Source organism: Oncorhynchus gorbuscha, linkage group LG06, assembly GCF_021184085.1.
Source record: "Oncorhynchus gorbuscha isolate QuinsamMale2020 ecotype Even-year linkage group LG06, OgorEven_v1.0, whole genome shotgun sequence".
NCBI lineage: Eukaryota > Metazoa > Chordata > Actinopteri > Salmoniformes > Salmonidae > Oncorhynchus > Oncorhynchus gorbuscha.
This window is the reverse complement of record NC_060178.1, coordinates 70,547,779-70,564,707: the sequence shown is the minus strand read 5'-3', so window position 1 is coordinate 70,564,707 and position 16,929 is coordinate 70,547,779. Positions and strand designations below refer to the sequence as shown.

At 41.7% G+C, this 16,929-nt stretch overlaps 1 protein-coding gene across 2 annotated transcripts in view; it reads right to left on the bottom strand.

Annotated features, from left to right (window-relative positions):
• Positions 1 to 227: 227 nt before the first annotated feature.
• The window catches only part of LOC124038280 (glutamate receptor ionotropic, delta-1-like), a 446,412-nt gene continuing 429,710 nt past the window's right edge, over positions 228 to 16,929 (bottom strand). Inside the window, exons 15-16 of one of the 2 annotated variants that reach the window (XM_046353943.1) lie at positions 13,148 to 13,388; positions 228 to 1,458 (exon numbers count right to left, since the gene is read on the bottom strand). In XM_046353943.1, coding sequence (XP_046209899.1) covers positions 1,021 to 1,458; positions 13,148 to 13,388 — 679 coding nt within the window. In that variant the 3' untranslated portion in view covers positions 228 to 1,020. Of the gene's footprint in view, positions 1,459 to 12,961; positions 13,389 to 16,929 lie in introns of both variants that reach the window. The other variant, XM_046353944.1, reaches the window with a different exon arrangement.

Below are 16,929 nucleotides of genomic sequence, written 5' to 3'. Positions count from 1 at the left end.
GAGAAGTGGCGACATCAGGTGGGAACATTTTAGCCAATGAGAGAGCAGACAAACATTCTATTTTCGTATACGTAAAATGCCTACTATTTAGAATGCAGGTATGGGTATTCAGACACGGCTACTCACTCATACATGAAAATAAATTATGGATTACAAAAGCGACGTGGTACAAAAACATGTTTTTATAATTCTTTATTGTTTTCATATGAAACAAATCAACTCTTTCCACTGACTTTGAAGTGTCTTTTCATAAATTTTGTACATTCATATAATGTTAATTTGAAAGAAAACATATTTGAACTTGGCACTTAGAAAACAACCAGAAGGAATTATCACCTTAATTTAGAACAAATTTTACAAAGCCATTCAAACAGTAATTTTTTGTATCATTTTGTATCTGTTTTTTAAACCCAACTTAAAAAATTGAGAATATTCAAAATACAGTTGTTTTTTCCCCTCACCTCTTTTTGTCCTTACTTACAAATATGTACATGAAAGTCATTTTCCTAATTCTGTTTTCCTCCATATTTCTTCAGCGAAAAATTAAATAAAATGCCAGACATTTATATTTTCTCTCACCTGTGACGATTGATCCTTTAGCCTATAGCTCACCACAGTCAACATGAATCCTGATCTTGTCCACATTCTGATTGGGCCCACATTTTCAGACATGGGGTCCATGCATTGTTGACCAGATTTCCTGGTCCCTCCCTGTATGCAAAATATTTAACAAAAGCATATTTCCAAATAATATATATTTTTTAATACACATACAGTATTGATGCCAAAAGTCAATGATTTCAGAGGGTTGTGTAATGATGACTTAAATGGTTTCACTGTCCAGATCCGTCTACACTTGTAAGATAGCCATCTGCTCACAATCAGATCACAAAACATCTTTCCATTATCTACACCTGTCAGAAAATGTGGGCACAATCAGAATGTGGAGGTAAAAAGATGCATGTTAGAACCTAGTATAAACGGAGCTTGAGTGTCTGTGATTGCGCTGAGGCTGAGTAGTCAGATTGAAGTCCCATGGCTTACATCAATGGCTTCTGGAATGGTTCTTCCAGGCCCTGATTGGTATGACTTTGGCATTGGTGTCTTGACAGGGCTCTGTTGGTAGAGCCCCCCGTTGGGCGCCCTGTGTTTGCAGCGGATAGCGGGCATGGTGGCGCTGCTGAGGGGTAGGGGGAGGGTTCTGCCAGTGCCCCTGCCAAGTGTCCTTCCTGCTCCTTGTCCCTCCTGGAGGAAAGTGGTCACAGAGACCGACTCCCTGTGATGGCCCAGGTAGTGGTCCCGTGAAGTCAGGCCTTCCAGGGACTGGCTGGGCTGCATGCTGCTGATGTCCAGGGCAGAGATCTCGATAGATTGGCCCGGCAGCTGCTTGTGCACCATGTCCTCATCCAGGAGGCTGTTCAAACGCTTGTGGACCTGCTCTAGATTCACCTCTTTGTCCTGGAGAGAGAGAGCGAGAGAGAGTGGAGGAGAGAGAAAGGGAGAAAGATACACAGAGACAAAGGTTATTAGGGAGGAGAAGTGCAAGAAAAGTGAAAAAGGGGAGGGTAAAGAAAGGTTTGAAGGAGAAAGAAGCTGTGATGAGCAATTGTTTGATTTAACATAATTAATTCTCCACATTGTCTACATTACATTTCCTATTGGAAAAATATGGAATTTGAAAGTTGATTTACTTCAAAACAATATTATTCAAGGAACACTAACGTAAAACCCACGTCAACACTACGCTGCAATCACAAGCTGGAAAATTAAAGCATAATGGTGGTGAGACATTACCTTACAACAAAAAACTAAATGATTTAATCTGAAATGTGTTATTTTAAGCTTATATCCACAATTACAATGAACTACTACCAGAAAGTCTCTTCCTTCAGTACACAGCAAATTTGAAAATATTAATTTAACACCAGGGATGTTAATTTGAACACTCGTCCAGTGTTTATTTAGGTACTTTCTTATCAGTGTTAATTTAACACTTTTTGTAATGCTAATATTGGAACTCTAAATGTTAAGATATAACACTTCAGGTGTTGTTCAAATGACCCATGGGAGTGTTTTTTCAACACTCATCCAGTGTTTATATAGGGCCACTCAGTGTTAATTTAACAGGTTTAGTGTTCATATTGATACAGTTGGGAGTGTTAACATATAACACCTCAGATGTTGTTCAAATGATCCATGGGAGTGTTTCTTCAACACCCCCAGTATTAAGCAGCAACACCTTTCAGTGTTGGGGATCAACTCTAGAGAATGCATCCTGTAGCTGAATTGACACCAGGAAGTGCTAAATATGCATACTAGGAAATAACCATTTTTTGTCTGATTTTCTCCCACTCATAAATCAAGCCTGCAAGTAGAAGGTAAGTTAAAAGAAGAAATAAAGGATTCGTTACAAGAGTAGTGACTCTGCTTTGTTTTATTTATTTATGCCACAAATAGTGCATCACAGGCACATTAGAATGAAAGAGGTGCATCACAGGCACATTCAATTTAAATCAGTAAATCACAGACACATTAAAATGAAATCAGTGTATCACAGGCGCATCACAGTCAAAACAGTGCATCACAGGCACATTCAAATGATTTGCAGAGTTGCTATTTAAAACAAGTGGAAGCCCTCAAAAGACTAGGTATGCAATTTTCTTGACAAAGCTGCCAATAATGTCATACAAAGGAACAACATAAAGGCTCTCATCAGCAACATAAGCACTTTGAAGGATAAAAGGATTATACAATTTCAGATCATCAACATTGACAACAACACTATCAAACACAGCGAATGCATGGTAATTGTTCACTGAAATTATCAGTATGCAACTTGTCCAGCAATAGGTATACAATATAGTGAACCACAAAAGTCTGGGATTTCATGCTCCATCTTACTGCAAACTAACAGTCCCTCTCTGTACTCTGTGCCATCCATCTTAACCCAGCTGGTAAAGTAAATGGCTTTCTGCATAGTGACCTGAAGTGACGCTGCCAACTCCTCACCACCAGTAAAATCACTCAGGGAAAAAACTTTCACCGGTCCATAATGTCACACCCTGGCCATAGAGGCTTTTTATTCTCTATTTTGGTTTGGCCAGGGTGTGACTAGGGTGGGCATTCTGTTCTTTTGTCTATGTTTTTGTACTTCTTTGTTTTTGCCTGGGTATGGTTCTCAATCAGGGACAGCTGTCTGTCGTCGTCTCTGATTGACAACCATACTTAGGTAGCTCTTGTCCACATGTGTTTTGTGGGTAGTTGTTTTCTGTTTTGTGTTTCTGCAACTGACAGGACTGTTTAGTATTCGTTCCTACTCTTTGTTATTTTGTTTTGTGTTCAGTTTAAATAAAAATAACATGAACACTTACCACGCTGCGCTTTGGTCCACACCTCCCTCAGACGAACATCGTTATACATACTCTGTATGTCGCAATGGTAATATCTTCCTGTGATGGCCTATAACAAATGTGTGTTTTTTGGAAAGGAACTTAGTAATGTTCTTGAGGGTGTTTTTAAAGAGTTTGTACTTTTCCTCAAACCTCATGCTCCACATTATGCCATAAAGGACCGATTTATCTTATGCATGCTGGGTAATGTATGCATGCTGGGTAAGTGATGTTAAGGCATTATCGAATGTTTCAGATACACAGTCATTCCCTGGCTAAGAAAAGGGGAAAAAACTGTTGATTATTTGAAGTAAGATGAGCAGTAAATTCCAGTTCTTATTTCCTGGTGGAACATCACCCAAAATCAAGTGAACATTTCTCACAAGACACAGAGTTTGAATATACTTAAGTGCTATGCTATTTCCACTGTTCTCTAGGTTGACTTTAGTTGGACGGTTTTTGTGCTCCAAGTACCCATAGTCAAACGAGTAGATTCTAGAGAGAAGCGCACGTTTCGAAATCAAGGGGTTATCCATAGGCATAACTTCTAAATCACACACTACTGTAGACACGACACCACAAGTAAGCAACTTGTCAATGATGTAAGCACACATATCTTTAGCAAGACTGTAAAACAGCACCGGTAAGTAAAATGGCACCGGAGCAGAAGGCAGATGTTTTACGTTCCCCCAACCGATTGCTTTTTTGTTAGTTTATCTGTGTAATTTGTAACTTATTGTTTTACTGTACATAATGTTGCCACTACCAACTCTTATGATGGAAAATAACTTCTAGACATCAGGACTGCGATTACTCACCACGGACTAGCAGAATACTTTTTCTTCTTTCACGACTCTGACGAGCCCGAGGCGGAGGATATACGGCTCCCTCGGGAAAAGGCCCCGACCCCAGTGATCTGCGTGAAGAGAAGGCGGAGGGCGGCCTGCCTTCTGAGTAGGAGGCGATCGGAAAAAAAACACACCCCTCAATTCTGCTCGCAAACACGCAATCTTTGGACAATCAAATGGACAAGTTACTGGGAAGATTAAACTACCAATGGGACGTTAAAAACTAACATTTTATTCTTCACAGAGTTATGGCTGAACGACAACAATATCAAAATACAGCTGGCTGGTTAAACGATGTACCGGCAGGATAGAACAGCGACGTCTGGTAAGACAAGGAGCGGCGGTCTATGTATTTTATGCGCAGCTGGTGCACAATATTTAAGGAAGTCTCGAACTATTGCTCGCCTGAGGTAGAGTTTTTCATGCTAAGCTGCAGACCACATCACCTACCGAGAGAGTTTTCATCTATATTCTTTGTATCTGTTTACATACCACCACAGTCAGATGTGAGCACTAAGATAGCATTAAATGAGTTGTATTCCGCCATAAGCAAACAAGAAAACGCTCACCCAGAGGCGGCACTCCTAGTAGCCGGGGACGTTAATGCAGGGAAACTTAAATCCATTTGACCTCATTTATAACATGTTAAATGAGCAACCAGAAGGAAAAGAACTCTGGACCACCTATACTCCACACAGAGATGTATACAAAGCTCTCCCTCGCCCTCCATTTGGAAAATCTGACTATAATTATATCCTCCTGATTCCTGCTTACAAGCAAAAAGTAAAGCAGGAAGCACCAGTGACTAGATCAATAAAAAAGTGGTCAGATGAAGCAGATGCTAAGCTACAGGACTGTTTTGCTAGCACAGACTGGAATATGTTCCGGGATTCCTCCAATGGCATTGAGGAGTACACTACATCTGTCATTGGCTTCATCAATAAGTGTATTGATGACGTCCCCCCCACAGTGACCGTACGTACATACCCTAACCAGAAACCATGGATTACAGGCAGCATCCGTACTGAGCTAAAGGCTCGAGCTGCCGCTTTCAAGGAGCCGGACTCTAACCCGGAAGAAATCTCACTATGTCCTGTGACGAACCATCAAACAGGCAAAGCGTCTATACAGGACTAAGATCGAGTCATACTACACCGGCCCCAATGCTCGCCAGATGTGGCAGGGCCTTTAAAACATTATAGACTACAAAGGCAAGCACAGACAAGAGCTGCCCAGTGACACAAGCCTAACAGATTAAATAAACTACTTCTATGCTCGCTTCGAGGCAAATAACACTGAAACATGAATGAGAGCACCAGCTGTACCGGAAGACTGTGTGATCATGCTCTCCGCAGCTGATGTGAATAAGACCTTTGGACAGGTCAACATTCAATAGGCCACATGGCCAGATGGATTACCAGGACATGTCCTGCGAGGATGCGCTGACCAACTAGCAAGTGTCTTCACTGACATTTTCAACCTCTCCCTGTCAGAGTCTGTAATTCCAACATGTTTCATGCAGACCACCATAGTGCCTGTGCCCAAGAACACTAAGGTAACCTGCCCAAATGACTACCCGACCCGTAGCAGTCATGTCTGTAGACATGAAGTGCTTTGAAAGAATGGTCATGGCTCACATCAACACCATCATCCCAGAAACCTTAGACTCACTCCAATTTGCATACCACCCAAACAGATCCACAGATGTTGCAGTCTCTATTGCACTCCACTGCCCTTTCCCACCTGGGCAAAAGGAACACCTATGTGAGAATGCTATTCATTGACTATAGCTCAGTGTCCAACACCATAGTGCCCTCAAAGCTCATCAACAAGCTAAGGACCCTGGCACTAAACACCTCCCTCTGCAACTGGATCCTGTACTTCCTGACCGGCCGCCACCAGGTGGTAAGGGCAGGTAACAATACATCTGCCACAGTGATCCTCAACACAGGGGCCCCCCCAGGGGTGCGTGCTCAGCCCCCTCCTGTAGTCCCCGTTCACGAATGACTGCATGGCCAGAAACGACTCCAACATCATCCTAAAATTTGCCGATGACACAACAGCGGTAGGCCTGATCACCGACAACAACGATACAGCCCATAGGGAGGTGGTCAGAGACCTGGCCGTGTGGTGCAAGGACAACAACCTCGGCCTCAACATGATCAAGACAAAGGAGATGATTGTGGACTACAGGAAAAAGAGGACAGAGCACGACAGGGCTGCAGTGGAGCAGGTTGAGAACTTCAGGTTCCTTGGTGCCCACATCACCAACAAACTAACATGATCCAAGCACACCATGACAGTTTTGAAGCGGGCATGACAAAACCTACTCCCCCTCAGGAGACTGAAAAGATTTGGCATGGGTCCTCAGATCCTCAAAAGGTTCTACAGCTGCACCATCGAGAGCATCCTGACTGGTTGCACCACTGCCTGGTAAGGCAACTGCTCGGCTTTCGACCACCAGGCACTACAGAGGGTAGTGCGAATGGCTCAGTACATCACTGGGGCCAAAGCTTCCAGCCATCCAGGACCTCTATACCCGGCGGTGTCAGAGGAAGGCCCTAAAAATAGTCAAAGACTCTAGCCACCCTACCCTCATAGACCATTCTCTCTGCTACCACATGACAAGCGGTACAGGAGCACCACATCTAGGTCCAAGAGGCTTCTAAACAGCTTCTACCCCTAAGCCATAAGACCCCTGAACATCTAGTCAAATGGCTACCCAGAATATTCACATTGCCCCTCCCCTCTCCATGCCACTTTCTGTTGTCAAACTATGCATAGTCACTTTAATTAACTCTACCTACATGTACATACTACCTCAACTAACAGATGTGCCCCCGCACATCGACTCTGTACCGGCACCCCCTGTATATATTGTTATTTTTTTACTGCTCCTCTTTAATTACTTGCTACTTTTATCTCTTATTCTTGTCCGCATTTTTTGAAACGACACTGCCGGTTAGGGGCTCGTAAGTAAGCATTTCACTGTAAGGTCTACACGTGTTGTATTCGGCGACTAATAAACCAATCAAATTTGATTTGAACGTCCATTCTTCTCAAAACAATCACTTTGAGTGTTATCATGTGTGACACCAATGTCACCACCCATTTGTGGAGCTTCTGACTGGACTGGAGAATTGGCAACATGAGAGGGCCCTTCTCAGCTTAATGCATCAACTACTTGACCAATATTCTTATGAATACTATTCAAATGTTTTCAGAAACCTGAGTATGTTGAAAACTGCAGTCTATAAAGCAGCATTCCCCAAGAGAGGGTGGCTTTCACTTCAGCAGTAATAAGTTCATGAACTTCTTTGAGGAAAAGATCATGATTATTAGAAAGCAAATTGCGGACTCTTCTTTAAATCTGCGTATTCCTTCAAAGCTCAGTTGTCCTGAGTCTTCACAACTCTGCCAGGACCTAGGATCAAGGGAGACACTCAAGTGTTTTAGTACTATATCTCTTGACACAATAATTAAAATAATCATGGCCTCTAAACCTTCAAGCTGCATACTGGACCCTATTCCAACTAAACTACTAAAAGAGCTGCTTCCTGTGCTTGGCCCTCCTATGTTGAACATAATAAACTGAGTGGGGCTGAGTCACTGGCTTACTGGTGCTATTTCATGCCGTCCCTATGAGGGGTCACTTGAGTGAGTTGAGTCACTGATGTGATCTTCCTGTCTGGGTTGGCACCCCCCCATCTTTGTGGGCTATACTTGACCTTGTCTCAGGATGGTAAGTTGGTGGTTGAAGATATCCCTCTAGTGTTGTGGGGGCTGTGCTTTGTCAAAGTGGGTGGGGTTATATCCTTCCTGTTTGGCCCTGTTCGGGGGTATCATCGGATGGGGCCACAGTGTCTCCTGACCCCTCCTGTCTCAGCCTCCAGTATTTATGCTGCAGTAGTTGATGTGTCAGAGGGCTAGGGTCCGCCTGTTATATCTGGAGTACTTCTCCTGTCTTATCCGGTGTCCTGTGTGAATTTAAGTATGCTCTCTCTAATTCTCTCTTTCTTTCTCTCTCTCGGAGGACCTGAGCCCTAGGACCATGACTCAGGACTACCTGGCATGATGACTCCTTGCTGTCCCCAGTCCACCTGGCCGTGCTGCTGCTCCAGTTTCAGCTGGTCTGCATGTGATTATTATTATTTGACCATGCTGGTCATTTATGACATTTGAACATCTTGGCCATGTTCTGTTATAATCTCCACCTGGCACAGCCAGAAGAGGACTGGTCACCACTCATAGCCTGGTTCCTCTCTAGGTTTCTTCCTAGGTTTTGGCGTTTCTAGGGAGTTTTTCCTAGCCACCGTGCTTCTACACCTGCATTGCTTGCTGTTTGGGGTTTTAGACTGGGTTTCTGTACAGCACTTTGAGATATCAGCTGATGTACAAAGGGCTATATAAATAAATTTGATATAACCATCCTGAGCAAAGATCAATCTGAACTTGGTGGAGGGATAGAAGCTATTCTCAAATTAAATATCAATGACTGGCTGTTTCTGTGCAACAAAGCACCATAGTATACATTTATATAGTTAAGACGTTTTGTCCACAACTATCACGCTAGGGGTCTCTCTTGTTTTGTCTACATCAATGTTGTAGATGGTTGTCTGCACAAATGTATAGAAGTTGACAAGCGCATCAACATACATCAGGTTAAAGACAAAGTGGGCTTTTGAACAGTTCAAACGCACACAGACCACTAGCTGCCTGGCAGTGAACAAGCCTCTTGTCCACCCCAATGTAGTAGTTGTCAATCTTGCTCTGTCTTCTTCTGACGGCAAGGAGGTATGGCTGTTGACCATGGCTCACATCAAGATGGTCTTCAATGCTGCAGCATGACTGCAAAACACAAATGGTATTTTTTAAGTCACTCTCCACATGTTAAGATAATGAAGAGACAATCCAAAAAAGAAATTACACAACAATTACTGTACCATCTTACCTTATGAAAGTGCACTAGTCTACCCACATCATCACTGGCACTGATCAAGGTCCTCTTCCCTCCAGCTGGTGGTAGGAGGAGATGAAGCAGCAGCAGCATGGAGGACATATCATTGTCCCAGTCTGAGCACAAGAAAATGCAAACATCCCAAATCACATAAAACAATATCGCTGAGTTTGAAACATTGCTTTAACCACGATATAATCCACTTACTGGTTTTGCTGTCATTCTCTGGCAGTTTGCAGCAGGCGACACAAATCGGTGGTCATTGTCGGGATTTTGCCAATTTGATGACTTTAAGCTTCAATACAGTGTCCAACTTTTCAATGAATTTAGAGGTTGTTTCATTGTCAAACATCAGCAAAAAGTCCTGATTTACCTAAAACAAAGTGGATCAACTCAACTTCAACTTCTAATATGTCTTACCCACCAGGTCTACTAGTCAGGGCATCTCGGACCATCTATTAAAACAAGAGAAAAGTTAAACAATTTTGGGTTGTTTTATGCTGTCGGTATGTCCATGAAGACCAAACAGAGAAATGGGATTATCAACATCCAATATCAGTTATGGCTAAATCTCCTGAGGTTGTTTTGACCTTTTTAGATAGCCTTTCTGGAGATCTCAGGTCTAAATCACTTGACGAGAGGGATAATGTGTCTATGCACGAAGTAGAATCATCAATAATGTGTATTTGTGCTGAAGGGGGCAGTCCAAACCTATTTTGGACTACAAAAAAAGAGAGACTAATCAGAATACAGGGAGATAAGCCACCTAGGGGGCAACAATAATAGGTCTGACCCAAATCAAGCCCAAGTGTTCAATTTCAGAAAATACATCAGACAGTTCATATATTCACCTTGATTAATGAAATCTCTGATTAATGAAACCAGGCTGCAACTTCATAAACTTCTTGCATTTTTGGTATTGGACCTTCACCAACATGTTACTCTGCACTCCTGCAAAATGTGATTACATACAATGTCATATTTAAGTTAAATTTGGTTGCAAACATTTTATGATAAAGATTTACATATAGAAACAATCACACAAAATGCCCCCTTATACTGTCTCCCCTTTGTCTTCCCTGCAGTGGATCAACCATTTGTTCCAAATGCCACTTTCATGATGTAACAGGTTTCTACCTGCCTGCGGATCTGGGGCGTGGCAAGGTAATATTCCAGTGAAATCAACCAACCAAACTAACTAGCTATCTAACTAGCTACAAACAGTTACCACCACCACTCAAATATATTGGAAAGTTAAACTGGCCAATACATTTCAAACTGTATTGGCATGAACACAATGTCTGATCTGTGATTAACAACAAACACACACCATAGACATGTTAATCTAAATGGCTGAGGAAAACCCTACCACGTCTGGCCATGTGTGCTAGCTAGCTAACGTTAGCACTAAGTTACGGTTGAGGTCGGTGTTGTAGGTAGCTATATAGCTAGCTAACAATTTTTTGGCCAGACAAACATTCTTAGTTATATGCGTTTTGAAGAACAAATGAGTAGATATTAGCCATTTTGTAACCTTCACTTCCTGGCTAGCTACATGCTGCACCAAACAAGGCTCAAATTGATCACACTCGGTCACAACCCAATCTAATCGTTTGCTAATTTTAGCGAACTAATGAAGTTGAGATAAAGTTCCCGCTAACATTTAGCTAGATAGCTAATGAATCTAACGCTATCATTAACTAACCACATTACCTAGCTAGCAACCTTCTAAATCTAAAGTTCACTGATGTAGCTATTATCTATAAACAAAGATCTCGACCATTCACTTAGCCGATATAACAAGTTTGGCCACCAGCTAACTATTTCAAAATATTTTAAAACATGAACAAATTACTTACCTTACACTACTGCACAATTCAAAGCTGCCGTTGAACTATAGGCAATTAGATGCACAGGAAGGTTCAAGTTAAAATTGGAAGCTCAATCAACACTGCTCACTGCCACCGCCCAACCTCTGTACAGTAACTCTCACCTGGGAGTTATATTAGTACAGAGGGTGTAAAAACTACTCTTAAATCAACACCTCTTAACACAGCTAATGTAACACCAAGAGAAAGAACACTTGTTAACACTGGCCAATTTGCTGTGTAGAATGCCTTTCTTTAAATAAATGTTTCTATGGACAACAGATGCTGTACCTGTAGCACACTACTGCATGAAAAGAATCACGTCCTTATAGACTGACTGGTTGAGATGGGTATACAATGTCAATGCATCACACTTTGTTGGACAAGATAGACACAATGAAGGAGACAAAGACCTAAAATCACTTAAAGAAATCATTTTTTGAAAGTCTATATTTTTGGTCATTCACTACTCCAAATGTTGCAATTTGGAGTTGAGGAGCAACCAAAAGTGTCAAAAGAAATGTTATGGATAATAGGATCGCGCAGAAAAATCTAGTGCACCGGAAAACAGCCAAAAGTATGGCCTCCTAGCTACTTCTCCTTCTCCTTCCTCTCATTGTTACCAAACATTTCCCATGCATCCATTCTGTTTAAATCATAACATAAAGACGCCAAACAACAGAAGAGACCATGGAGTAAGACGAACAGTGAAGCGATACATATCTACTCCTACCCATCGCCCATGCCCTCCCCCCAACCCCACACAGTACCCCGTATATCTCAGGTCTCTCCTGACCTGTGTGAATAGTTTCTGCCTCCTCCCAGTCTCTGTCTGTCCACATATCACACCTGCTTTCCGGTGAAGCACTTGTAATGTCATTATATGTCAATGGACCAGAAACCCTTTCCAGACTGTAGACCTTAGTGGCCTGCATAGGATCACAGACAATCATACAGTACGTAAATAACCAGCATGGTATCTGGACATTGACATATAATTGCAAAAACGCGTATAGGGCGTATTTGGACTGGGTACAATTTACTGGAAATTGTTGGCATATTGTTTACATACACTGTAGATGTCATAAGTGGTCTTTGTAGCTCAGTTGGTATCGCATGGCTATCGTTAAAGCCAGGTTAGTGGTTCGATTCCCAGGATCACCCACACGTAAAATGGGATGCACGCTTGACTAAGTCGCATTAGATAAAAGTGTCTGTTAAATTACATATATTGTGAAATAACACCTGTCATTGAAGAACATGATAGGTTATGACATCCAACGACACCTTTATGATGGAGTATTACACTAAAGGACAATAAATGGTTAATTTTAATAAATCGTCACTCGATAATCTAATGCTCCATTAATCATATATAGCCATCATGACAACAATTTTACATTAAGTCCGTTATTTTCTGTGGGACTTACTGCTTTATTGTATTGTCCAATCAAACAGACAGTGTCTTGTTTGCTCACACTTTAGTTTAGGGATCCTTGTCAAGCCTTTTATGTCTGCACACCACCAGGGGTTGCCCAGTCTCTAGCAGGATGAAGTTGTGTTTAAGCTGTTTGGAAGCAGTAATACATGGATGGATGGGCTAAAGAGAGCGTTTGCATTGAATGAGGCAGCAAATATCTACCCCGAAGTGCAATGTTGTTGAATTAATAAACCAATATAATTGTCCTTATTCATATTTTTCAGTAATCATTATTGCTATCCATGATAATGACTCACTTTTAAGCAGAAACAAGCGAAAACAAGCAATTAATTGCATGTTTAAGTATCTTAATAATCCTTCAAAGGCTCTTTTGAAATTCTAAAACCCAACCCAACTTCTCCCCCACTCAAAAACAAAATGAAAAGATCACAACAATTTGGACTATCATCAGGGCACACCTATAACTGGGTGTACTGCAGCTCTACTAAATCAGGGCTGGCGTCTGCGCCAGGATCCATAAAGTAGAGTGTGGCAGTGGCATCACTGGGCAGAACCGGAGGGCCCGGGGGTCTGGGTCTCGGCCGGGGCCTAGGGAGGGGCCGCGGTGGGACCAGGCCCTGGATCGGGGCTGCATTCTCGGTCACCTCTTTGGGCTGTTCACGCCGGCAGCGGTTGCTGCTCCACCAGGTCTCCAGGGCGGCCACCAGGCAGGCCAGCAGCAGCCCTGCTGCCAGGATGCAGAAGACCCCAGCGAAGCTTTGGAGCCTCAGGGACCTGCCCTCTGGCTGGGCCTCCAAGTGGCTGTCCAGGTCACAGCGACCCTTCCTGGGCCACCACTTCTGCTTCAGGATGTCCAGGTCCCCTTTCTCCTGCAGATCCAGGATCCTTACAAACACAGAGAGAGGGGTTTTATAGTTCTGGGGCTTCACTGAAAGCACGGGGGTGGGTACTGTGCTAGAGTGAATTCCCATTCAAACATTAGTGATAGGATTAAAGTAAATGGAGTTGGACTCAGTTGTCAAAATGTCAGATTTCTGGTAGAGGATATGTTCAATTAATGTTTTTAATGTGAAATATTACAATGTAGAGATCTTATTGTGTCATATAAAACCAGGTGGAGTGAGTTGTATGATACTGGATTAAAGTTAAGTCAAACTGGCCATAAGAAAAGATGAATAACAGTCCTTTAAACTGTGGGCAGGAAAATGGTGACTCTTTCAAATGAATTTGTTTTGAAGTGAGTTAAACAAAAGCTGCTATCCTGATGATGAAAGGCTAAACAGAGCCCATTAGTAATCTTACAGTATGGATAAGAATGGATATCGGAGAATGATGGCTGAAGTGGCTGAAACGTGAACAAAGATAGTGATTCTCTCCCAACCGAGAGGATGGCTAAGCACAGGGTCATTATTTAACCCCCTTTACAACCACACAACCCACACACATAGAGCAACATACGATACTGAATTGTATATTCACACTTATGCATAATCGCCATTCAGGTTTTCCCCATTTGGTATCTGTGTCATTCCACGAATAGAATGCCTTTGGATAGTGTAATTTTGTAAACAAATTATATTTATTTAACCAAATTTTAACATTCTGTCATGAAGAGCACGCTCAAATTCATAACAAACATGTTTCCCCATCTCCAGAGTTAAACAAAAACAAATAAAATACAGACTATAAAAGGTGACAATTAAAGTGACAGGGTTGACCGTAGCAGAGTTGACCTTAACAGGGTTGACAATTTCATCTTAAATCAGCTATAACTCCACTTATGACAGGGGGAATGGAAGCTGAGCAACAGGAAGGGGCAATTGACCGTTCACTAATCCCTGCCCCCCTTGGTTACTGTTACAACCTCGGACAACATTTTCCTGGGAAGCCCAATTCCCCATTTAATCACTTGCAAAATCCCATCACAATTATCTCAAACTGTGTTTCTACACAATGAAATTAAACACAGACTACCCCTTGTTGAAACTCTTGAATATGTTGTGGTAGAATGTCATTACAATTGCTTCACAGGAACATGGTAAAAGGATGTTTGTAGTGTAGCTAGCACTGAAGGCTCTGAATTCACTATTACCATGCAGTCAAAGCTATAACCACTTTTGGAGCTAACTAGTGCTCTCAAATTGTATCTTGATGTTGGCAGCAGATGGGGTTAACATTGCTAATTTAGCTAGCTAACATACATTTTGAGAAAACAAAGTATATTTACACTCAGAGTGCTGGAATTCTATTACTACTAGAATGGCCATGAAAGTCATTCTAACCATTAATATTTCAGTTGTATAAGTATTCCATAATAAATAACAAATTAATAAATTGGTGCATGTATTATGTTAAAAATTTACATTGTAATCAGTCAGAAAATGTGTTGACTGTAAATAGTGAAATTAGATTATAGTGTTTTTTCTGACTAAGACAATAGTTGCCTGCCCAGCTGGCATATCCAAACTACACCTAAACGAGATTGATACTAAAGAGAATAAAGAGACTGATGACCTCTGCAGCTGACATTGACAGCATGCATTAACAAATAAGCGAGGAGGTTACCAAATAGCACTTCTTACATATCATCCTACAGAGGTCCAGTTTTGATTGTTATACCCTATCAGAAAGAGCAGATTCCAAAGATTCTAACCTATTTTTGCAACAACAAAAAAACTCTACAAATTGCACGGATGGTCTCTGTGTCAAAACATAACTTTTATCTAGAATAACCATGGCTCTGTGCATTCCTCATGTGGCTACAATCAGCAATAGCCATTTGGGGAAAACATCCTTTCTATTTTCTTCTGTTACATTCCATAACATTCTTACTGTCAAATATGTGTGCTGACTGTGGTAGAGCAGGGCCTGTGATATCTGCTAAATGACAAGTTGATTTCATGGTGCAACCATAGCCTTGGCTACTTAGCACAGACCTCGGTTAGGGTTTGGCTGGGATAGGCTGTGATTTTAAATAATTAGTTCTTAACTGACTTGCCTAGTTAAATAACGGTTAAATCAAATAAAAAATACAACTGTAGCATAATATCAAGTTAACACCGGATCGGGTCCACTTGGAGGATTGGATTGTCTGACTACAACCTTTATGAATACGGTATTTAATGTGTTTTAGTGTGATGTACACCGTGATGATTTATGTAGTTAGTTGTAGTTGAGGACTAATTAATAGTTGATACGCTTTTGATGGTGGTAAAATAATTGTTATTTTGATTATGATTTGATACTGGGTTTACGCTACACTTGTATGAACGGACAAACATTGCGTGACTAAGGTCGCTTGAGCTCCCTGAACTTCTTTTCCCGGGCTGGAGGAACCAGAGCTCATTATTTGTTGTATTGTTATGTGTGTGTGAATGGTTGGTAATACAACCCACACAAAATAAGTTGTTTTTGAAGTTCTTTCCAATGTTTAAGGGTTTATGAAGTGTATTTCCATCCTGACCATTACATAAGTTCTTTGTATTGGGGTAGACTTGACGGACCAGATGGGACTCATTCCCTCCCAAACCAAAAGGAGAAACCAATGTTCTCTGGTAGGCACAACCTAACTGGCACCCCTATAAATAATAATCTGAAGTCAAAACCGTTACACTACACAAGTGTACAAAACATTAACAACACCTGATCTTTCCATGACATAGACTGACCAGCCTTTGAACGGGGTATGGTAGTAGGTGCCAGGCACACCGGTTTGTGTCAAGAACTGCAATGCTGATGGGTTTTTTACGCTCAACAGTTTCCTGTGTGTATCGTGAATTTTCCACCACCCAAAGGACATCCAACCAGCCTGACAACTGTGGGAATCATTGGACTCAACATGGGCCAGCATCATTGCGGAATGCTTTTGACACCTTGTTGATTCCATGCCCAGGGAAATTGAGACTATTCTGAGGGCAAAAAGGAGGGTGCAACTGAATATTAGGAAGTGTTTCACACATAACAGCAGATTAAATTAATAAAGTATAGTATGATGGGGGAGAATGGGTAAATTGATGAGCGAGGGGCAGCGAACAATGCATTTATGTAATCATCGATTGTGAATACTAATCTATTCTAATTACACAATAGAATGGCCCGCCTTGTTTTTCATTCACAATCGATGATTACATAAATGCATCTCAAAACAGTGTACCCCGTACCAGTCCACCGGATCCAAGCAGTCTTATTAGTCTACTCTAGGCCTATTTGGAGTAGGCTATACAATGAGAGAGTGCATAACTGACAATGGCAATACCAAGACAAATGGATGCACATGCAATGTTAGAGTTGCTACAAGATCTGAACGAACGTGACTCAGATGGCAGGGAGGAAATAGATCATGATATCGCCGATTATTATTCTGATTCATGCTGAACAGCTTTCTGTATGGATCCATATAGGGCTGCAGATAAGCATGTGTTGGATA